At 33.7% G+C, this 24,814-nt stretch overlaps 1 protein-coding gene across 2 annotated transcripts in view; it reads left to right on the top strand.

Annotated features, from left to right (window-relative positions):
• DYNC2H1 (dynein cytoplasmic 2 heavy chain 1) overlaps positions 1-19,689 on the top strand; it is a gene marked incomplete at its 5' end in the record, with an annotated part of 370,982 nt that extends 351,293 nt beyond the window's left edge. For both annotated transcript variants that reach the window (XM_082660860.1, XM_082660861.1), the window contains 2 exons: positions 9,306-9,422; positions 19,322-19,689. In XM_082660860.1, the coding sequence (XP_082516986.1) occupies positions 9,306-9,422; positions 19,322-19,480 (276 nt within the window). In that variant the 3' untranslated portion in view covers positions 19,481-19,689. The remainder of the gene's footprint in view (positions 1-9,305; positions 9,423-19,321) is intronic.
• Positions 19,690-24,814: the final 5,125 nt, after the last annotated feature.

The raw sequence follows: 24,814 nt of genomic DNA, 5'->3' as shown, positions 1-24,814 counted from the left end.
ATTTAATGCTGTCTTCTCATGCTCTGCAAATATAGCAGGAAGCTGAAAACTGGCTCAAACTTCCTGTTTTGAAAGTCTTTCTGCTACGAAACATTCCGACTTTACTTGACACTACTGAAAAAAAGTCAGTGTGCTGGTATTACGTACTAAGTTCCATCAACGGTTCTATTCCTTCCCCAGCTTTCAAAAACTTCCAAGAAACCTGTTTGTATTACTTTCCCTAGAACGCTCTCCTTCTTCAACCTATATCAAACCACATATGTAATTTTATATTTTCTAGTAGTTACATTAAAAAAAGTAAAAGAAACAGATACAAATAATTTTAATATTATTTTATTTAACCTAATATATACAAAATATTGTTGCTTCAACATATAATAACTATTTTAAAATTATGAATGTGATATATTTTACTTTCCTTTTTATTGTATAAAGTCCTTGAAATCCATCATATATTCCATATTTATGGCACATCTCAATTCAGACTAGTAACATCTCAATGCTCAATAGCACATGTGGCCATGGCTACTGTATTGGATAGTAGCTCTAGACAGAGAAGGTAATTCCCTAGAGAAAATTTAAATATTCTCTGATCTTCAAGTTTTTTCCAAATTTTTGTAGTATTTTTCCTTATTAAACAATTGCAAACAGATACAGAAGGAGAGAGAATAGTAAAATGAATCTCCATATGCAGAGTTTTCAAGATTTAGAAACATTCCTTCTTTTTCTCTCTTTGATTGTCTTTGCTGAAGCAATTCCAGACATTGTTTTGTTTTACTCCTCCATTTCTCAAAAAAATTTTTTTCTTAAATAAACACAATATATTATCACACATATAAAAATTAACAATAATTCCTTGGCATCATTTAATACTCAGTTCATAACAATATTTACCACTGTCTCAAAAAAAACTCTTTTCCAATAGTTTGTTCAAATGAGAGTCAAGGTCCAGACACTGTGTTTGGTTATTATGTACCTTATGTCTTTTCACATCTAGATGGGGTTCCTCTTATTATTTCATACCACTGTTCGTTACAGAATCAAGGTTACTTCTCTTATAGAATGATCTACAGTTGATATTCATGTCTTGGCTTCCTTGTGTTATTATGTAACTTTTGTTCTTCTGTCCCTCGTTTCTTATAAAATGGAAGTAGTTGTAGATAAAACAAATTTTTCTAAATCTGTTATTCCTTCTGCATTTATTAGCTGAAATTTTCTTCAAAGAAGCCTAATCAGCTAGGTCTATGTGGTTACCTAGATACCATGGAATTTTATATAGAAAATAAAGGATAAATGCTTTTTTAAAAAAATTTAAACTAGGGATATTCAGAATATGGTGTTGATACACTGTTTCCCACAGTGTTCAATAACATTTCTTCTCTGTTTTTAAGTATCAGTGTGAACTTCTTATATTTAATGTGCTTCTGTAAATTGCATTTATTAATTTATTATTCTTTTTCATGTGCAGTATCCCTAGTCTTTGACTTATGTGTAGAGCCTCCTCATGTTGACCTCTGTATCTTATTTTTGGTAAAGTTTTATAGTGAAGCATAATATCATACAGTAAGTTGCACAAATCTTAAGAATACAACTTTATGAATTTTTTAATAAGCAAACAGACCTATGAAACCATTATGCAGATTAATTTTAATATTTTAGGACACTTTTTCCTCAAAATTTCTTTTTATAATTAAATGGACCTAACACATTCAGTACAAACTTTATTTTTCTTTCATTCTAAGAGATATACTTAATATATCCCCCTAGATATTTGTCTACCCATTTTTCTTTCCTCCTTTTATATATTATATTGTATAATGTATTCTGATTTTAAACAGTTGAGAACTTCAGGTGAAGATGGCCCAGGGAGCTAATGATTCATCCTGTTTGCTCCGGATAGATATATAATGATAAAAAAAATATAAAAAGAGGAAACCACAAACATCAGTATTTCATTGCATCAGAAGCAGGACAAAGTAAAATTGTGACTAAGTCTGAAAGTACAGATCTTGAGCTCCAAGTCCAGAAGTAGGAAGCAATGAACAGTATGGCCCCAGCAGAGTGAAAGGAATTAGTGGTGCTATATGTGAAATGGAGACTGAAACAAGGGTCATTGCTTAAATCCAGGACTGAGATTAGGCTCTCCAGCTCTCCAATAAAAGGAGACTGAATAAAGTTATTGGCCTAAGGGAGCTGAAAGATAAAGGCATAGAGTTAATATTAGATATTGAGCCACACTAACCACCAGATCAATAGCTTAGAACTGCAATATCCCCAACACCTGCAGAATAGAACCTCCAAACTGGCATTGTAAATTTTATAGCTATGTAGATTTGGAAATGTCACTATAGAGGTAGAGGTATGTGGGAGAAAAATAAAATACCCCTCAAGATGAACCTAGAAACCCAAATCCAAATAAATGGGGAAAAAATCTAATCCTAGAATAGAAAATGAGCAAAATCATTAGGTTAATCAACATCTGGTCATTTCATTTATTATTACTTTTGGGAAACTCTGATAAAAAATGTTAAAATATTTATTTTAGTTTCCGTAAACAGTTGTAAGAAAGAATAACTTTCACTAAAAAAATTATCAGAACTCACAGAATAGAAACAGGCAGAAATAATACAGTTATATGTAGGTAGATGTGAAAACCAATCAGTAGTCTTGGAGATGAAAAATATAATCTTTAAATGAAATATTGATAGATTAAATATACTCTACATTAGATACAATTGAAAAAGACATATTAATTGGAAGTTAGTGCTAAGGAATTAACTCAGAACTGATCACAAATGTAAAGTGTTAAAAATATGAGAGAGATATTATCAGACATAGAGGATAGTTTAAGGCATTCTATCCTACTTGTAAAAGGATTTCTACTATAGAACAGACAGAATGGCAGAGAAGCAAAATTTGAAAAATTAGTTGCAGGGATTTTCCAGAATTGGAAAATGGTAAGAGTTCTCAGGTGAAATGCACATGCAAAGTACCAAAAAAATTAACTAAAAGTATATTCAAGTTCACACCTCGTTACACTATAATGAAACTATACAATATCAGGGTTAAAGTGAAAAAATCTTAAAAGCTACCAGATAGAAAAGTCAAAGTTCCAACCAAAAAAAAAATACAAAAAACCAAAAAATAACATCAAATAGATTACTCATCAGCTCACTAGATGCCAAAAGGCAATGAAGTGAGTAATATATTCAAATTGATGAGGAATAGTAATTGTTAACCTCAAACTTTATTCCCATCTAAAATATCATTCAGTAATGAAAGCAATAAAAAGATATTTCCAGAAACCCAAACACCACAAGTGCTTACCACTCTCAGAACCTCAAAGAAGTATTAAAATATGAAAAAGAAAAGCCAGAGAGAAAACAAAATATACCAAAAATAATAGTGAGCCCAAAAATTACAAAATAATTTAATTTTAGCATGTAATTTAAATTAAGTATTGACTGTAAAATATAACTTTTTATTATGTTTAAACTAAAACTAAAACTCTAAACAGTAATAATTAGATTAGAAATAACATGCTAAAATAAAATCCATGTCATGTTCAGGAGAAGTACTGAATAACTAAGAAATCATTAGAAAATGTCACAGTTACTATTCAAAAGATATGGTTAAAAGCTTATAAAAATAGATACACAGTCCATTAGCAGAAAAGGAGAAAAATTAAACAAAAAGAAATAAAGAGGAAAACTATATATTAAATATACTGAAAATAATTTCAAATATATGACTGATAACAATAAATATAATATTTTAAATTGAAGTATAGTTGAGTTACAATTTTGTGTTAGTTTCAGGTATACAGCACAGTGATTCAGTTATATATATATTTTTTTCAAATTATTTTCCATTAGAGGATGTTAGTGAATATAGTTCGCTGTGCTATAGAGTAAATCCTTGTTGCTTATCTATTTTATGTATAGCAGTTTGTATCTGTTAATCTTATACGCCTACTTTATCTCCAACTCCCCTTCCCCTTTGGTAAGTATAAGTTTGTTTTCTTTTTTTTTAATTTATTTTTTATACAGCATGTCCTTATTAGTTATCTGTTTTATACATATTAGTGTATATATGTTAATCCCAATCTCCCAGTTCATCCCACCACCAGGCCCCCCCTCCCCACTTTCCCTCCTTGGTGTCCATACGTTTTTTCTCTACATCTTTGTCTCTATTTCTGCCTTGCAAACCGGTTCACCTGTACCATTTTTCTAGATTCCACATATATGCGTTAATACACGATATTTGTTTTTCTCTTTCTGACTTACTTCACTCTGTATGACAGGCTCTTGGTCCATCCACGTCTCTACAAATGACCCAATTTCGTTCCTTTTTATGGCTGAGTAATATTCCATTGTATATATGTACCGCATCTTATTTATCCATTTGTCTGTCGATGGGCATTTAGGTTACTTCCATGACCTGGCTATTGTAAATAGTGCTGCAATGAACATTGGGGTGCATGTATCTTTTTGAATTATGATTTTCTCTGGGTATATGCCCAGTAGTGGGATTGCTGGGTCATATGGTAATTCTATTTCTACTTTTTTAAGGAACCTCCATACAGTTCTCCATAGTGGCTGTATAAATTTACATTCCCTCCAACAGTGCAAGGGGGTTCCCTTTTCTCCACATGCTCTCCAGCATTTGTTATTTGTAGACTTTCTGATGATGTCCATTCTAACTGGTGTGAGGTGATACCTCATTGTAGTTTTGATTTGCATTTCTCTAATTAGTGATGCTAATTAGAGCCTTTCATGTGCCTCTTGGCCATCTGTATGTCTTCTTTGGAGAGATGTTCATTTAGGCATAAGTTTGTTTTCTGTGTCTGTGAGTGTTTGTTTTGTATACAGATTCATTTGTATTATTTTTTAGATTCCATATATGTGATATCATAATATTTGCTTTTCTGTCTGACTTATTTCATTTAGTATATTCTTTAGGACCATCCATCTTGCTGCAAATCACAGTATTTCATTCTTTTTATGGCTGAGTAATATCCCATTGTATATGTATACCACATCTTCTTAAGTCAGTTGTCTGTTGATGGGCACTTGGGTTGTTTCCATATCTTGACTATATAGTTCTGTGATGAACATTGGGGTGCATGTATCTTTTCAAATTAGAGTTTTCATCTTTTTCATATATATGCCCAGGAGTGAGATTGCTGGATCATATGGTAACTTTATATTTAGTTTTTAAGGAATCTCCCATTCTTCACAGTGGCTGCACCAATTTACATTCCCACCAACAGTATGAGGGTTCCCTTTTCTCCACAACCTCTCCAGCATTTATTATTTGTAGACTTTTTGATGATACCCATTCTGACAGGTGTGAGGTGATACCTCATTATAGTTTTGACTTACATTTCTCTAAAATTAGTGATATTGAGTATCTTTTCATGTGCCTGTTGGCCATCTGAAAGTCGTCTTTGGAGAAATGTCTGTTTAAGTCTTCTGCCCATTTTTTGACTGGGTAGTTTGTTTTTTCAATATTGTGTTGTGTGAGCTCTTTGTATATTTTGTATATTAACCCCTTGTTGGTACATTGTTTGCAAATATTTTCTCTCATTCCGTAGCTTATCTTTTCATTATGTGATGGTTTCCTTTGCTGTGCAAAGGAAACATTTAATTCACCGTTAAATCCAAGTTAAATTCAAGTTAAAATAAGAAGTATTCAAGGAATTCAACATTGTATATGAAATAAATTAATGGCTTTAATCCTGTTTTTAGTGAGCAAAGTCACTACTATTACTGTTACCCCTTTTGAGTCTCACCTCAAAGAATTGAATCAGATTGATCTTAAAATAGCCTTTTCAAAGTAGGTTGGGGTCATGGTAGTTAGTTATTTGAAATATATTTATGCAATTGTGGTTGGCCTGATACATACTGCCCTTAATAAATGGTTTTGAAACTATAAACAGAACGAAATATGTGTGAGGGTTTTTTTTTGAGTTTTTGTTGTCATTGTTGTTTTGTTTTTTTATTTTCTTACTTTTGCAACTGCCCCTCTGTTTCAGATGTTTTAATCAGAGGTTTCAAGTGTGAATAACATCCAAGTACAGATTCTTTTCCTTTTGCTTTAATGATTTTGTGCTGTTCCTATTCTGTTAAATTGAAAGCTATGCATTTATAAGCAAAACAAGAATAGTTAGAGGAAATGGTATTACAGCAAGAGATGCACATTTAGATGCCTTTCACTTAATTATTTGTGTTCAACTCAAATAGTATATTTGTACAGATGTCAAGAAGCAGCCTTGACAATGCTGTTCTTTTAAAATAATGTAAACAGACATAACCCCTATGGTTACCAAAGGGGAAAGAGGGAGAGAGGGATAAATTAGGAGTTTGGGGTTAACATATACACACTACTATGCATAAAATAGATGACCAACAAGGACCTACTGTATAGCACAGGGAGCTATACTCAATATTTTGTAATAACCTATAAGGGGAAAGAATCTGAAAGAAATAGGTATATATGTATGTATAACTGAATTACTTCACTGTACACCTGAAATTAGCACAATATTGTAAATCAACTATACTTCAATTAAAAAAAAGATTAAAGTAAAAGAAAAGAGAGATCAGGTGTTGATATAGTTAATATTTTCAAATGTCTCTCTTGTGGAAATAAAGAAAATACTGGAATTCAAAAAAATGTCTACTTGAAAAAATAAAATAAAATAATGTAAACAAATGAGCTCTGATCTCAGTAATTATTTCTTTGCATCCAAGGGATATGTGTCATGCACAATAAGGTACTAATGACTAAGATAGACTTCTAACAAACTTTTAATAGAAAAGTATGAAGTTTGCCCCATAAGTATATATGTTAAGTATAAATAGCATTTTAATATGGCTTATCATTTAAAGGAGGTGAAAAAGAGAGTGGAAGTACAGTATTGATCAAATTAGAAAGCATGCTCTAACACATCGCCTAGCTGTTTGATGTATAAATGAAGTGATGGATAGACTCAGTTATCTAGGACAAATTTGGGAAATATTTTGCAAAATCAAATATAAGCAAAAATTTTTTGATTGAAATTATTTAAATAATTTCCAATCAAACCTTATTTTGCCTTATTTAAATGGATACACTATATGAAACAATTCTAAATGTCTAGAAATTTGAATATGGATTAGATTAAATGAACAGTAATAGCTAATACTTATTGAGCACTTGCTGTATATCAGGCAATTTTCCAAGTATTTTAAATATAATGTTAGAGGGGATTTCTTATTTCCTGCTCCTATTGTTTTTTTCTGCATGGAGGAATATTTACTAAGGTTCATACTCCTAGACACTCTCTGCCTTCTACCTGACTCCTTCCTTTCCAGGAAAGGTGTCAGATAAAGGTGTTTATCTGACTGTGAGTTTGAGTCAGAAACCCAGGGCTGAATACTGTGCCTTCCTATGCTTTTCTTTTGGGTGTACACATTCTGCTCTGCCCCTTCAAGGCAGTCTCTGCACCTGGTGCAGCTGGCTCCTTAGCTTAGTACTGTCATAACTAGAAGTTAAGCCTTCCAAATTCTTGTGTTTAGTGTTGATATTAGCAAGTCCATTTGCCTGGAGACCTGTCATATCCTCCAAACTATCTTTTTCAGTAATAAAGGTAATATTTTGGGCCTACCTGTTTTTTCACCTTCCATTGATGCAGAATTCCAGATGGAACAAGGGTACCATTTGTTGATACTACTCCAATCCTTGATATATCATCATTTTATTATATAAACAACAGGGTATCACTTTTTGAAGTTCTTATGTTTTCTTTTTTTTTACTTTACATTCCAAAGTAGGGGAATGATAGAGGGTATAGAGAGAAAAGGAGAGATTTAAAAGATTTTATTGGAAGTGGCTGGACTTGATAGTTGATGGCATGTGGGAAGTTCAGGAGAAGGAACCAAGAATGTCTCCCAGGTGTCTGATTAAGCAACTACATGGTCAGTAGTGCCAATTACTGAAATAGGCTCCAGAGAATAGTATTTCTCATCCCTCCTACCCCCTGGTTAGAAGAGGAAAATGATGAGTTTATATCTGTATATGCATATTACATAGTCAAGTTGTGACACTATCAGTGGGGGGACTACATTTACAAATTTCTGTAAAGACCAGTTGAGTGCAGAACTCAATGAAATTTCTAGAAGAAGCCTTAGAAGAATTATCTTGCAGAGATTTTCTAGCACTGAAATTAGCAAGTACTCTTTAAATTTTAATTTACATTTCTTCAAGGCAACACCCCTGAAGTGGCCTGTATAACATCACATTAGTAGTATAGTAGAAAGAATATTGAACTTAGGAATTCAATAATTCTATTTTTAATCCCATCTCTTTCACTGACAAACAAGTTGCTTATCTTTTCATGGTAAAGAACCCTATTATAAATTTAGCTAATCAGAACTATTTGTCAAGGCATACTCTACTAGTACCTCCTCGTCCCTAAACCATTCTCTAGTTATAACTGAAAATGATTTCAACACTTCCAACTTAAAGTGTTCCCTTGACTCTAAAATTCTATAGTATGTTAACTTAAAAGGTACTATACAATATTTATAAGATTGTTTACATTTTCTATCAAGTTTAAATTGTGAGACTATAGATGGGAGTCTGAATGCAAATGGAGGCTCTACGTTTGTTGCCTTTAGATAAACTCAGGGTAGATTAACACTACAGAAACGAAAAGAATGAACACTTTTAAAGAAATATGAAACTAATATTACCAAAATAATTATATTTTTATTTTCATAACTTTATAAATTTACACTAAGTTTAATTTAGAATAAGAGATGAACTCTTTCTCCATTTTTTTTCTTCTTTCAGCTCTGCATGACATGTCAAGAATTTTTTCATTAACCTTTCCAAATTTTGTTCTATTTTTTAGAAAATGATGTTGGAATTCCAAGCAGGTAGCACATGTTCTTTTTCTCTAGTATGCTTTTCTTTCCCCCTCCTGGAAAAAGAGTAACTTTTTGGCTTTTGTCGTTATATGTCCATTAATCTAATGCCAAGACATATGCAATTGTATAACTAATGACATTTATAAGTCTTTTTTTCCAAAATACTTGCTAAAATTGAGGATTCAGCCTAAAGGAAGCTCACAGTGAACATTGGTTCAGGTCTTCACCTACATTATTATCAAACAAAATACCATGATCTTTGTTTTCACATTGTTTGGAATGAATAGTCACAATGAAAATTGTTGCCTTTCTTCTGAAGATATACTATAGTAACTCCTGCCATTTCAGCCTTTAATACATATTTTAATGGTTTATATGTTTCTATGACAGATCAGTGGCTTATTACTGGAAGGATGCAGTTTTGATGGAAATCGACTTTCTGAAAATCAGCATGATTCTCCTAGTGTATCATCAGTTCTCCCTTGTTTTATGGGCTGGATTCCACAGGTAATACATTTTTAACAGGAACAAGTTTTAATTTAATCAATTCATTTTTAGATTTTATCTTTTCAATAAGATATAATTGGCTTATGAATTTTTCATTTACTTTCTAATCTTACCTGCATTTGAACAAATTTACAGTCCAAATATTATGTCCTTTATAATTTTTAAGATGTACAGGACATTTTAAAAGCTTTATTTTGTTATGGAAAGAATAACATTATAGTTTTTAATTTCTAAATAAGTTATAGTCTAATAAGAAAAAAGCCTTAAATGGTAATCTGAACTACCACATATTGTGTTCCTATTATTTTCAGCAGTGTGCTAAATGTTTTATATACTTTACCTTACATACTTTTCTGAGTAGCCCTGCAAGGTAGATATTATTATTCCTATTTTCAAATGAGGAAATGTGTGTTCACATAAGTTAAATGACTTCCCTGTAGCTTGGCATGCAGAAATCGAAAGCATCAAGATGTTAATACACATCTAATACCATGTCACTATGCTGCTGATTGGCAGATGAAGAAAACTGTCTTGACAGAGGTCTATTCGGTTAACTTTTTCCCTTTTAAAACCTTCAATTTTTTTTTATAAATTTATTTATTTATTTTTGGCTGCATTGGGTCTTCGTTGCTGCACACAGGCTTTTTTCTAGTTGTGTCGAGTGGGGGTTACTCTTTGTTGCGGTGCACAGTCTTCTCATTGTGGTGGCTTCTCTTGTTGTGGGGCATGGGCTCTAGGCGCTCATGCTTCAGTAGTTGTGGCACGTGGGCTCTAGAGCGCAGGCTCAGTAGTTGTGACGCACGGACTTAGTTGCTCCACGGCATGTGGAATCTTCCCAGACCAGGGCTTGAACCCATGTCCCCTGCATTGGCAGGTGGATTCTTAACCACTGCGCCATCAGGGAAGTCCAAAACCTTCAATTTTTGAAAGAACTTTCAACAATGGAACTTGAGGGATATTTGCCTTTAAAATAAGACATAGTTGTAGATGAAACACATAACTTTTACTAAATGTAAGTAAGAATACATGTGAATAAACTTTAAAGTTTTGATTCTGTATCTAATCACCAACAAGCTATTTCATATACTGCTTACTACAAGAAAAATGAGTTTTCTAGTTGTGAAGTACTTCATTGAATTTTCCAATTATTATAATTCTTTTTGTAAAATAAAAAAAATCCAAAGCATCACAATATTTATTTTAAAATAAAAACTAATAAAGCCATAATTAACAGTTATTGCTCAGAGAGCTATAAGAGCATCCTCTGACCTAAAGGAACATACATTTCTGTGAAACTCGCCATTTCCACCCCCCATATAAGCTTCATTTTCTCTAGTAGTAGAGTGACAGAGAAGGGAGAAGTTGAAATCATCTTTATTTTATTTCTCTCTGGCTATTGATTCATGTAAGAAATTTGTATGTCAAAAAGTTGGTAACTTATGGATTACACACATTAGGTGTGTGGACCAGATCGAAAGTTCTATACAAAAGTTAAGGCTAGGGCTTCCCTGGTGGCGCAGTGGTTGGGGGTCCACCTGCCGATGCAGAGGACACAGGTTCATGCCCCGGTCCGGGAGGATCCCACATGCCGTGGAGCGGCTGGGCCCGTGAGCCATGGCCGCTGAGGCTGCGCGTCCGGAGCCTGTGCTCCGCAGCGGGAGAGGCCACAGCTGTGAGAGGCCCGCATACAGCAAAAAAAAAGTTAAGGCTAAAATTTGCTGAGGGTTATAACCATAATATATAAAATTGTATATGATGACAGAGATGAATTCAAATGAATCCAAATTATGAGAAGTGTTACTTCTCTGGCAAACAAATTTAAAAGCCATATAATGACCTTGATGGGGGGAAAGGTAGGACATGTATAAAATGATTCACTTAAGGAGAAACCCCAGCAATAAAAATAGAGCATGGAGAATGAGTAGGCATAAATGCAAAAGAGAGTGACCTAGAGCAGTACCCACATAACTGACCACAAACTGAATGCAGATCAGGAATGCAGTGTGGTTATGAACAGAAGCCAATCTGTTAACTGGGTTGTATGAAAAGCAACATAACATTATAAGACTTGGAATTTATCCCTCCACAATATTTTACTTTGAGTATCATTTCTATCCAGTTTTATTTACCACACTTTAAAAAATCAGGATAGGAATAGAAAGCTAAAAGTAATTTAATTTGAAAAATATCTCATGTAAAGAGAGGTAAAATGAATTGGAATATTTAGCCAATAAAAGAGATGGCTGAAAGATAATATGAATTTATTATTTTTATAAAAGAGATTTCCCCAAAGGCTTCTGCACTTTTTCCTGCCATGTAATGGAAGGGTTTAAGATACTTCCCCACCTCTTTTTTCCCCTCCTTCCTTTACAGTGATCCTCTTCTTCCCATTAATCTTACTGCTTTGACTGCCTCTCCTAGATCAGCTAAGAAGGAGAGAATATGAAGTATATTGCTAAATGTTTCAGAACATGAAATTTTGGAGCCCAGCAGTCTAAATGCCACTCACAGCTCCCAAACTTATGAGCTGGGTGATTTGGGGCAAATTACCTAACCTCATTGAGCCAGTTTCCTCATTTGAAAGTGGAGATAATGATGTTTGTATAGGACCATGTTGAGGAATAAATAAGGTCCTGTGTCTGTGAAGGTACCTAGCAGGGCGTCATACACGGTAAGTCTAATTTTTCCTGATGCCAACACTTTTAAATGTTTTTATAATAGTATAATAATTAACTTACTTCATATGGTGCTTTATAGTGTACTAAGTGCTTTCAATCATCATTAGATAATTAAGTTCCTATGTACCATATTCTGAACCCTGGGATAACAAAAATAAATCTCTTCCATCAGAGTCTTCTGTTGAGTAGAGGAGCAAACGGGTAAAGAAACTATTACAGTTCAGAGTTACAGAAGTACAATTATGGAGGTTTACATGAAGTGCTTTGGCAAATGAAGGAGACCTCAGCTCTATCTTGTATAAACAGATGAGGGAAAGTCAGATGACCTCACAGGGAGAGGAAGCAGCTTCTCAGGACTGTAGTCACAGTAGAAGTAAGAAAAGTTCAAGGACAAATTCAAAAATGGTAGGGGCAAGGCATTCCATATAGAAGGGGAAGTATATTTAAATGCATGGAGATACGAAAAGAATTTAGGTTATTTGGGGAACTGAAAGTATAGTATATCTGGAATGTACTGGAATGGTTCAAATGGAGAGTGGTAGGGGATGCAGTCAGAAAGGAAGACTAAGACCAAGTACGACAAGCCATGGAGCCATGCCAAGGAGTTTAGACTATCTTATGATCATAGAAAGCCATTGAGAGCTTAGAACACGTGTGTTGTAAGATCAGATCTGTAGTTTTAGAAAAGCAGTCTAGCACTGAGAGAATTGAGGATTGGCATAGGGTGAAATACAATCACACTTACCTTTCATTGCAGTCCTCTGCGTATGGTAGAGTAGTTTTTCTCTCTGTTTTGCTGAGGAAGAAACCGTGAATCTGGTAAATAGAGTGATTTGTTATGGGTCCCCCAGTAGTAGCACTAGTGTTTGAACAATAGCAATGAGCATTTATTTGTATTTATTATGTGCCAAGCACTGTACAAACTGTTTAGAATACAAGATATTTAGGCTTTCCAAAAACATTTGAAATAGGAATTATCATCTCCATTGTAAACTAAGAAAATGGAAGCTTAAAAGATTGTATAACTTGACCAAGATAAAGATAACATAGTTAATAGGTAAGCAACTAAGTTTCAAATCCAGGTTATCTCTCTTAAATCTTAGGCCTAATACTGAGGCAACCTAACAGTATAAACCAGAGTTTGGAAAACTACAGGCCACAGGCCAAATCCAGTATGCTGCCTGTTTTTGTACAGCCCACAGTCATGTGAGCATGAATGACTTTTACATTTTTAAATAGATGAAAAACTTAGAAGGATAGTACTGGCTTGGCCAAAAAGTTCATTCGGGTTTTTCTGCAAGATGTTACAGAAAAACCCGAACGAACTTTTTGGCCAACCCAATATTCTATGATGTGAAAATTATATGAAATTCAAATTCCAGTGTCCATAAAGAAAGTTTTGTTTGGAAAACAGCTATGCCCATTTATGTAGATGCTTTCAGACTACTACAGCAGAGTTGAGGATATAGTTGTATCCAAGACCATATAGCCCATAAAATATTTACTATCTGACCTCTTACAGAAAAGTTTGCTGACTCTGTATAAACTATCAAACTCTCCAACTTTGCTTGAGTTAAGCACTATTTTTGTTCAAGAAATCATTTTTTTTAGGGCAACTATAGCTGTTTTTAATAAGTTTTACAGAATTTGGTGGGGGGCATCAGCATTTTAACGCGTTTTTACCAAGAGGGAAGGAACCAGCATAAAATCAAAGGAAGCATCAACATCAATTTATATAAACAAGTAAAAAGAATTACTTTTGCCACTTACTCTTACAGCTACTTCATTGCAGAAAGTTCAGAATCCTTTGATAAGCTTAGATAAAATAATGGAGTTCAGAACTTTGGTGACTAATTCCTTTTAGGCCAGAAGAAGGTTTTTCCACAAATTATTTCGATAATATTATCTGACCCCTAAAAGTCCTGAATAGCATTATTTCAGCAGAAACATGCCGGACAACTCAGGCACTAGGAGGTACATAGCACCTACATTTTTTTAAAGAGCATTTTAGATTGCAGAAGACTGAAGAACTTTGAGATTTTTTAATATGTGGTAATACTTAACAAAGGATATGAACAACAAATTCTAAGGCTTTTATTGAGGGGAGGGGGAGGTTTACCATTGCTTCTATTATAAATGTAATATACTTTGCCAGTTAACAAAATTAGAATTATGAATGCTCAAGAATTAAAAGGAAGTAAAATGCTGGTGCTAATGTTTTCCTAGTGTTTCTGTTTACCATTATCTATGTGCAGGAAGTTAATATACCTACACTCACACTGTTCATTTATGTGTTCATTCATTCATGATGCAGACTCTTAAGGTTCTTCAAGTTCCAGTTCAGTTCTAGGGGTTAAATTAATATAGGTACAATAAGATTTCCCTACAGGATTTTACCCAAAAAAGCATTCACTTTCTCCAAAGCAGTTCCTAAAAAGTGTTTGACACTACATTATTCCATAATGGTTCTCTGAAAAATTGTTCAGTAAACAGATTTAAATTTGGAACTTCATGATGTATTTGAGGATATTAAAAACGCTGGGAACTACCAAAATTTACTTAACATGCAACCCTGTTCATGCATCTACACCCCACCCTCCATCTGGATCTATGTTCCACATAACGTAGTTTGGGAAACACTACTTTATGAGGTAAATCAGTCTTAGATAATGTCCTGTTCTGACATTCCACAGGAAGTCAGTTTGCCTTTGTTCTATTTTTCCAATAAAGAGTGTTACTTCGGGTTTATCAGCCCCACAGTAACATAGAAACCCTGGACCAGCCTGAACCCCACAGGCCTACACCTTCCAACAGTTGCCACAACTGACAGTACAACTTCAGAAACAATTTCATTCTCAGGGAAATTATGACTATATAATGATTACACAAGCAACTCACAGTAACAGTCTTTTCTTTACGTTAAAGTATTTTCACCATGTATATGAAATGATATATGCTGAAAACTCTGCCTTGGATGCACTCTGGTTTAAATATAATAAATATTTAATTAATGTCTTTTCTATGTGACAGGTTTTTTTTCTTAAGAACTTACTATGAGAGCAATGTTGTTAGCATTGTATTATTGAAAAATAGAGGGAAGTATTTCTCTACCAAAGTAGAGTACCTAGACATTCTTGACAGAATGAAGTCTTTCAAAATATTCATTGTTGGCAAGTTGTTTTGTTTCCTGTTTTGAGATAGTTATATTTTCAAGGGTTGCTTTACTAATAATGCCACTTTTATGTACATGAAACCTCTGATGTCATAACATCTTCTTTCCTAAAAAAAAATAACTGTTCACTGACTTGGTTCATAAACATTCAGAAAGCATATGTTAGAATAAGTTAGTTGGACTTTATGCATAAATATATTTCTGATGAGAAAAATATTTTGGTTTGCCCTCGTGTGTTTTATTATAATGAAATTTGAGTTGATATCGGCCAAATAGTTAACATAATTAACCTGGATAATTTGGGGCTTTTTTGTTTTCTGGTGTTGTTTTATTTTGTTATTTTCTTTAGTTTGTTGGCTAAGTAATACCAAATATCACCATTTGCCTTTGTAAATGTCTTCTTTCACATATTAGCTTATTGCCTTCTGTTTGTAGTACACGTATACTTTTAAGCCACTTTCCCTGGGGCATGGGCATGAGCGTGAGTAATCATAATATATAGATTTTTAATTATTTAATTTTAATAATGTCAAACTAATTTGTTTACATATAATATAATATTATTTGAAGTTTTCCTAATATATCTTTTTGCATTAACTGAGCACTTAGTGTATTTATTAATAGTTATTAATAAAATTTTAGTTTCATCCAAATATTTCAGCCCAGCAGGATCTGTACTTTGTCTTTTAAGATAAACATATTAAAGAGGGAATTGTGGCATAAGAATTTAATTCAGTTAAACAATATAAAGTTTCTGTCTGCATAAGGTATTGTGTTAAGTGTGAGAATGCCCAAGTACTTAGCTCTATTACTTTGATCATTTATTTATTGGTGACATAAGGGCAAGTCCATTTAACCTTTCTTACAGAAGGTTGTAACGTTTACTGTTTATGAGATTTTAAGCAATGACAAGTAAAATTTTAAGAAGCAACTGTGGTACTTCGCTTTTAAAACACTGTACATTTTGCTGGAAAGATTTGTACCCTCACTTTAAAACAAACAAAAAGCCTACAACCAAAAGCAAGTTTGGAAGGGTTTGGAAATATATACAAAAACTGGTAAATTGATAGTGAATATGCAAAGAATCAACTTTGCATTACTCTTAAATTCCTAATTTAAAGAGAAAATTGCTTGGCATTAAAATGAAGAGATATAGAGAAAATCTTCTGAATAGAAAGGAATAGCATTATAAAACATTTCAATATGATGTTTTCATTTTTGACCATAGAAGTTATGGGAAAGAAAGCAAATATAGAGTGGCAGAGGAAGATAATTTAAGACCTTTTCTAGGATTATAGACATTCATAGGTTCAGATCATTTCAGTTCAACAAATATGCAATGTTTGTCTGCTCTTTGCTGAAGAATTTAAAGGCAATACCAAAAGAAAGCCTATACTAGGTTATTAATTTTAGGAATGGCTAAGGAGTTATGAAAATCACAGGAATTTGTGAATGCTAAAGCTTTGCCATTTAAGCAGAATTAGAGAAGAGGGAAGAGATTAGGCAGTGACTAATAATGGTTGAAAATTCTCTTTACTCCAAATTCTGTATTTTTCTGAGGCCCAACTCAGGATTCATTCTCCCCATTAATCCTTGTCAGGTTAACATATCCCAGAGTAGTAGTTTATTTTGATTTTCTTTAAAATACTCATTTTGCAAAAAATTATATTCTAAATATTTGATGTGTATGTTGTTTCTTAAACTAAATTTTAAGCTTTAAAGAAGATTATTATTTTCTCTATTTGGATATATATTGAAATGCTTTGCTTTTATAATTCTAGGTGCAATATTAGCACATAAATGCTGTTAAATGAATGGATGAGTAACAGAATCATCAATACAAACATAGAGGAAAATTAGAAACATTCAGGGCAGATGGTCTTCTTATCTATTTGGGTAATGATTCTTCATAAAGAATGAATTTTCTCATGTCAATCAGGTTACAATTTAGGAATTTTAGAAATGAATGAGTTTTCAAAGGGACTTAACTGTTTTATATCAAGGACTTAGAAAAGTTAGTGTTGTGGGGGTAGAGAAAAGGATTGGAAAAGACAATCAAAATTCCATATAATGCCCACTTAGACTTAAAAATAGAATGCTTTAAATTTCTTCATGAAGGAAAAAATATTTTTATTTCTCTCTATCCTAGCACCATCCATGACCTGTAGTAGATGGTAAAAAGCTGGGACTTTTTTTCTAATTGATTTAAGAATTAGTAGGAATTAAAGAAAAGTTATGCATATGTAGTCCTTGTGTGAATAAATAATGCTTTGTATTTGAACTCCTTAATAATACATCATTGGATTCACCCAACATCCCATTAGGTGGACCAGTGTTGTTTATGTTCCTTTTATGATAGGGAAACAGATGCTCAGAGAGTAATCTACTCTCTAGGGTCAGGAGCTCCTAAACAAGCTAATGCCAATTTTTTTTTTTTTTCAATTGTACTACCTATGGCAACTTTGCCACTTGCCTAACTAGGTTACCATGATAAATTCTTCATGGGTTTCTGATTTGTCACTTGTAAAATTCTAGAATGAGACTAACTTTTCTCTTAAGTTTCATTCTAACTCTAAAAACTTATCCATTAGTTGAATAAAATTATATAAATTCAATAAAAACATGAATCCTAAATTTGAATTGGAATTACTATTATGAACTTCTGATGTTTTTCTTTAAAAAAATACATATTTCTAAGCTTCAGTCACTGAAAAATCCTAGAAGGAGAATGATAGATCATTCCTAGCACCCAGACTACGATCTCTAGTACCATTTCTCATTAAAGGAACCAAGGATCCTCAGAGTAATGACTAATTTTTGATTTCTGAGACAGCAAATATACAAGATGAACTTACAACATCTTGACATACTAGAAGGTAAGAAAGCTACTGAAGACTACTAGGGACATATCAAAACAAAAACAAAAACCCGCAGGAGCCAGCCTAATGAGTTCCCACTGCACAAAGATTGACATTTTGAACACCAATAAGATAGTAATTGCATTGCATTGAAGCACATTGAACATATTTAAATCCACCAGTTCATAATGATACTTAAAAAAATAGAGGGTGCTCATTGATCACCTTTACAGTATGCTAGGGAACAAATGCATTATTTTAAAAGCGTGTAAATAAAGGGAAATTAGATAGCATTTATTCCAGCCTTTCCTATATGAACTGTACCTCCTGGTAATCAAATGATTGATAACTGGAAGTTCCTCTTTATAGATTTGTTTCTGCCTGGAAATGAAGGGATGTAGAATTAGATTATCATTTTTTAATCTTAAATATAAATAATGATCATCAATGGCTCCTAATAGCTAAAAAGAGAGACACCCAGACTTTATATGCCTCTTGACTGAAGTATACACTACTACCTATGCAGTGTTTTTACCGGAAATTGAATCTGAATCTGAACTCACCTCCAGACCCACTTTATAAGAATACAGGGAACAGAAGAACATGACACCATGGGAATGTAGCGAACAAAAGTCAAGAATGTGGGAAACTCTTTGGTATAGTTCTTCAGCAAACAAATTACAAGGAATAAAGGAGAAAAAATAAATTTAGGAGAATTAGGACACATAACAAACCTCAAAGTGTGGGCTCTATTTGAATTGCAGTTCTTCCAAAAAAATCTTTTAAAAATTATGGGATAATGGCATAGTGGGTATAAGATGATATTAAGGAATTATTGTTAATATTTTTATGTGATATAGTATTTTGATTATGTTTTTATATTTTATTTATAGACATATATTTAAATACTTATAGATGAAATTTTATAATGTGTAGGATTTGATTCAAAATACTCTATTATTTGGGGCTGGGGGAGGTTATAAATGAAATACAGTTGGCCATGAGCTGATAATTGTTGCAACTGAATGATGTGGTTTATTATGCTAGTCTTTATTTAAAACATTTCATAATAAAATGTTAAATATATTTTATTATTTGGGAAGATTTTGTGTTCGTATTTGGTTATCTAATGACCTGTTGCAACACAGTATATTGCTGTATTTTAAAACAAAATTAATTCTTTTTAAACAGGGCGCATATGGTCCATATTCCCCTGATGAGTGCATATCTTTGCCTGTTTACACAAGTGCTGAAAGGGATCGTGTGGTGATCAATATCGACATTCCATGTGGGGGCAGCCAAGATCAGTGGATTCAGTGTGGAGCAGCTCTATTTCTCAAAAATCAGTAGAACCTAATGACAATAAAAGCTGTCTTAGCCAAAAGAAACATTTATTATTTAAGCTTTAAATAAAATATGTGGTCAGTCCACATTTGAAGTGTTAGTTCAGAATATTAGCATGTAGTTGTCCTGTGTTGTTTATCTCATTGTGTTTTTATTTTAATGGGTAATGACAGCACCCTGTACCTTTTAAAGTAATAACTTAATGGAGTCAATGTTAAAATAGCATATTCCCTTTATAATATTAAGTATTTCTGTGAGGCAGTTCACTTTTTCAGTGGCTCAAAAATTTAATGTTTTAGCTAAGAGTTTTTAAATAGTGTATTTAAGGAATCAGTAATAAATATTTTGGCTATTATTTCTGTATCATCATTTATTTAATAAAATATAAGATATTATTAACATTTCAGTCTTCCATGGTTTTATATATATACGTATATGTATATATATAATGTCTTTAAACGTTGAAGGAAGTATTATATTTTAGTTAAAATATACAGCATCTCAAAGTAATGCAAAAGAAATGGGAAGTAATAGCACAGAAACCAGGATAAGAATTTTACAAATAGAATAATTAAATGATGGAAAGGTTATAATTTCTCATGGGTATGGCTTTCCCATGTGTTTCTATGAAACCGTAAAATTCTGCAATGGCTGAAAGCTTAAATAAACAGCTAAAAAAGGGAAAAGCAGGGAGGAGTATTCAGGGAAGGTGTTTGTGGGCCATGTCTGGAAATGTCACACATCATTTATGTTTATATTCCATTAGAGAGAACTTAATCACATGGCTACACCTAATTTCTAGGGTGGTGGGAAACAGAGTCTAACTGGGTGCTCATAGAAGGGAAGACTAGAGAGGCTAGCTAGCTCTCCTTGCCACATCCCCATGCAAAGGAGAAAGCTCATTTCTCAAATGCCTCCAGGACAAAGGCATAAAATGACTGAAAACTAGTAAAGACACGTATGGCCTTTAATTGGTCTTCTGGCTCCAAACATTGTGCTTGTGAATTATAATACTTACAGAAAATAACATGATCCAGACATTAGCCAGATCCCAGTAATACAAGGATGAATAACATACTGTCTCTGCTCTTGAGAGATTTAAGAGCTGATAGGACAGTGAAAGGTAAAAATAATATCACTGTAAATTCTGTGATATTAATATTGCTATACAAGCTTTCTTTCGGTTACTATTTTTTATTGAGTATATAATACATAAAAAGAAAATATATATATAGAAAAGAATTACAGTACAGTGAAATCCATTATATGGCACACCAGCAAAGGGCTATAGAATTCCAGAGGATGGTGTAACTAATTCTACTTGCTATATGTGTTGTTTAATCTAAGCTTGGCTAATTAACTTTTTCTTTCTTTCTCTTTCTTTCTTTTTCTTCTTTTTTTTTTTCTTGGAAAACTTACTTTGAAAATTTGTTACAAAGGATAACAAACACATTTATTGGTCTTCCAAAATGAACAAATATTAACATGCTGTGGCATTTACTTTAGATTTTTTCAAGAACTTTTAAAATTTTTAAATAATTTCAAAACCAGTTGAAGCCCTTCATGTTCCCTTCTGCAGCCCCATTTTCATCTTTACCATTTCAGAGGCACCCACTAACATGTATTTGTTGTGTACACAGGCCATTAGTATTATGGCAAAATGTTTGACCAAAAACAATATAGGAGAGTTTTTTTTCAATCAGTGGGAACTCCAAGGAAACTACCTAAAACTTCAGAAGAACACACTATCTGAGATTCTCAATCAGTAGAAGCAACAAACAATAGTTTTAGATTCCCAGGGCCCACAGATGGTGGAATGGCCCAATCAGGACAGGGATTTTCAAAATAAAAACCCCAGCAAACCAAGAATAGAAGGGAACTTATTTTCATGGATGGTGGATATCTAGGAACTAAAACCTATAACAAAGATCATTCTTAATGGGGAAACAGAAGCACTCTCTGCTTATCACTTCCATTCAACATTGTTTAGAGATCCTAACCATCACAGAATGACAAGAAAAACAAAAGCAAAAGCAAATAAGAGAAAAATATGTTCAGGAGGAAGACATTAGTACTCCCTCCCTCCCTTCCTCCAATAAGCCCTTTGTTCATCTTTAATTTTTGCAATCTTTAACACATGCACCTACAAAAATAAAAGTTTAAGAACAGAAATTGTGAGCTTAACTGTGTTAAGCATTTGTCCAGAATTCTTTGGAGGTTTTATTTTTTATTCTGAGACTTTCTGCTGTAACGTCTTTTTATTATTATTATTATTATTATTATTATTATTTTGCGGTACGCGAGCCTGTCACTGTTGTGGCCTCTCCCGTTGCGGAGCACAGGCTCCGGACGCGCAGGCTCAGCGGCCATGGCTCATGGGCCTAGCCATTCTGCTGCATGTGGGATCTTCCCGGAATGGGGCACGAACCCGTGTCCCCTGCATCGACAGGCGGAGCCTCAACCACTGCGCCACCAGGGAAGCCCTCTTCTGTAACTTCTGAAAGAGAGGTGGAGACTGATGTAAGAAAACAGAAATGACAAAATCACTCCAGACACTTGAAACAGCTTTTTCCATTTGACTTCCATTCACTCATTTCCATTTGTCAAAATAAAGTATGGATGAGTTATCACTTCCCACCTGTCTCCTAAGAAAAGCGTGAGTACAAAGGAGTCCGACCAGTAAGGCAACTCCAGAGCACATCCAGGGCAAGACTGCGGTGAGCCCTGGGGCACACAGGAAAAATAGACAATGAAGTATATTAGACTCAAAATCATCCATCTTATCCCTTGCTTTTGGCCCTCTTACACATTAAGAATCTTGAGAGCAGCATGTGTACTTTTCATGCTTTTATTTCTGGTATTTGTTTACATTGGAGCTCAATAGATATTTGTTGAATCAATAACTAAAACTGCTTTCAGATGACTTAATCGTTGGATTTGTCTCCAAATTATTTTAGATTGTTCCCAAAGTCAAACCCACACTCAAAGAATGTGTATTTCCCATTATTAAGGATAGTTGAAGACTATCCAAAGGTCCTGAAGGAAATCTGAAAGAGAAGTTCCAAAAATATCAGAACAAGGGTAGCCTCATTTTTCCTATATGATAATCATGAAGAAGACAACTACTTTGGATGTGTAGTCTTAAAATTTTTTGGAAATGAAAAGGATGATAGAGACTTGCTGGAGTTTTGTTTATGTTGTTTTACTTTGTAGTCCTACCTTCCTAAATGCTTTACTGTTCCTGTGAACTTGAGATTTTCAACTTAACATTGCAGCTAGGAGGAAAATTAATTATCAAAGTTTCATGAGTGAGGTGGATTTTATGATGGACATCAGAGAATCTATGCTGTAAGGAGTAGAGGTAAACCTGTCAGGGTCCAAAAGCTCAAACCAGTTCTCCTCCTCAGTTTATCTGAAGCCCTTCCAAATGTTAATACTGCAAATCTCTCACTGAAAAAATGAACATTCTCAAATAGTTAAATCATTGGTAGAAGCACAGGAAAAATAAACCCAAGCTGAGGGAAAAAAAAAGCCTGTTGAGAATAAATGTCTCTACCTGTGTTAGTATTTTCCATACATGTAGACATAACAATCAGCATTTTCTTTTTTTAAAAAAGGAAAAGGGAAAAACAAGTATCAACCAAAGTACTGTGTTGTAAGTCTCATTACTTCTGATTATTCTATGCCTAATCTATCCTTACCCCCTCCTTTCCAGTTCCTAAGAACCATTTCAAAAGCGGTTATATCAATAGAAACTTAATAAGGTAACAGCAGAGAGAGGAAGGTGGATGGACAGATGACCTTTGATATCTCCTTATTTTAGAAGTAGACTAGTTATTGGTTAACAAAGTAAGGGTAAAAACAAAACATAATGTTCGTGTTTTATGGAAAGCTCATAAGGCAATGAAGATACCAATTTAAACCACACAAAAAATAATGGAATCAGATCATAGCCTAAATATAAATTTTGAATATTTATTAAAGTCAATGACACCCATGTGATTTGGAAGCTAGCTTTATTTCTATTTGAAATAACAAATGGTTATTCAAATAGGAATTTATTTGAACAGATCTAGTTCTGCTGTAGTAGTTATATCCTTAGCAATGCTGCAGCTGCTAACTGGTTTGTAATTTTAAGCACAACTCTTTTCACATTAGAAACTGCTACTTATCATTCTCGCCTGTTGCCATGATAATACAATGCTTAACTTGGTACTCTGAATAAAAACTACAATTCCTCGTTTCCCTCATATTCAAGTATAGCCATGTGACTCACTTCTGGCCAAAAGATTGTGAACGCAAATATATGGCAGCTTCCAGGAGCCCTCCTTATAGGACATGATCAGTATGTCATTTTTCCTCTTCATCTCTTCCTCTCTTCTGCCTGGCACAGGGACACTACCATCTTGAGACGTGTTTATGGCCACAAAGGGCAGAGCAACAACATGGACGAAACCTGGTTATCTTATTGGAGCATAGATGCCGCCCCTGAACCATTTAACTCTGACTTCATTTACTTCATTTATACAAGAGAGATTACAAGCCCTAGATGGAATATAAAAAAGCCACTTGGCCAGTGGTATGGACAACTAGAACGGGACTGACTGCCCTCAGACAGTCCCTCCAAAGACAAGGACTAGACTCAGATATTCAAACTGAACTGAGAACCTTGAGCTGGAATCACTTAAACCTGTCATCTCCAACTGACGCAGGTCCCACCTGGGTGGGCAACAGCTGTAAACAAAACTGTTTTTCCAGAGACACCAGGGGTACCTTTGGGACTGCACTCCTTATGTGGAATTCAGGCATTAACCTGCCTCTCTCTCAAAAGCACTTGTACCTTTGACCACTTTTTGGGTGGCCATAGGAGAGCTGCAAGTGTATAAAGAAGCACCACCAGTAGATCATTTATTCCTCAGACAATTGCAGCCCTTTTTCCAAAATGAGTCTACCTTTGGTTACTTGGTGTAGGATAACTGCTTCATTATATATGCTCCTTGTGGACAGTTTTCCCTGTAAGGGGAATCATCCAATTAAATAAGGTGGTAGGAAATGTGTTCTTGACTTCAGCTGTAGTGATCAATGACATCATCTCAGCCCTAGAAGACATTCAGATCAGCCTCAACTCACCGTCCAATGGTGGTTTATCTCTGGAAAAAATTCTATTTGGTTATTAATTATATGATAATTAAAAAAGAAATGCTTATAATGGTAGTAAAAAAAGATATAAAATATACAGTGTAATTTTTTAAAGATGTTTTTGAAGACCACTTTTAAAGTCTTTTTTACAATATTGCTTCTTTTTTATGTTTTGGCTTTTTGGCCACAAAGCATGTGGGA

This window comes from Grampus griseus (assembly GCF_964374135.1).
Source record: "Grampus griseus genome assembly, chromosome: 8".
NCBI lineage: Eukaryota > Metazoa > Chordata > Mammalia > Artiodactyla > Delphinidae > Grampus > Grampus griseus.
This window is presented reverse-complemented; position numbering and strand designations above follow the sequence as displayed.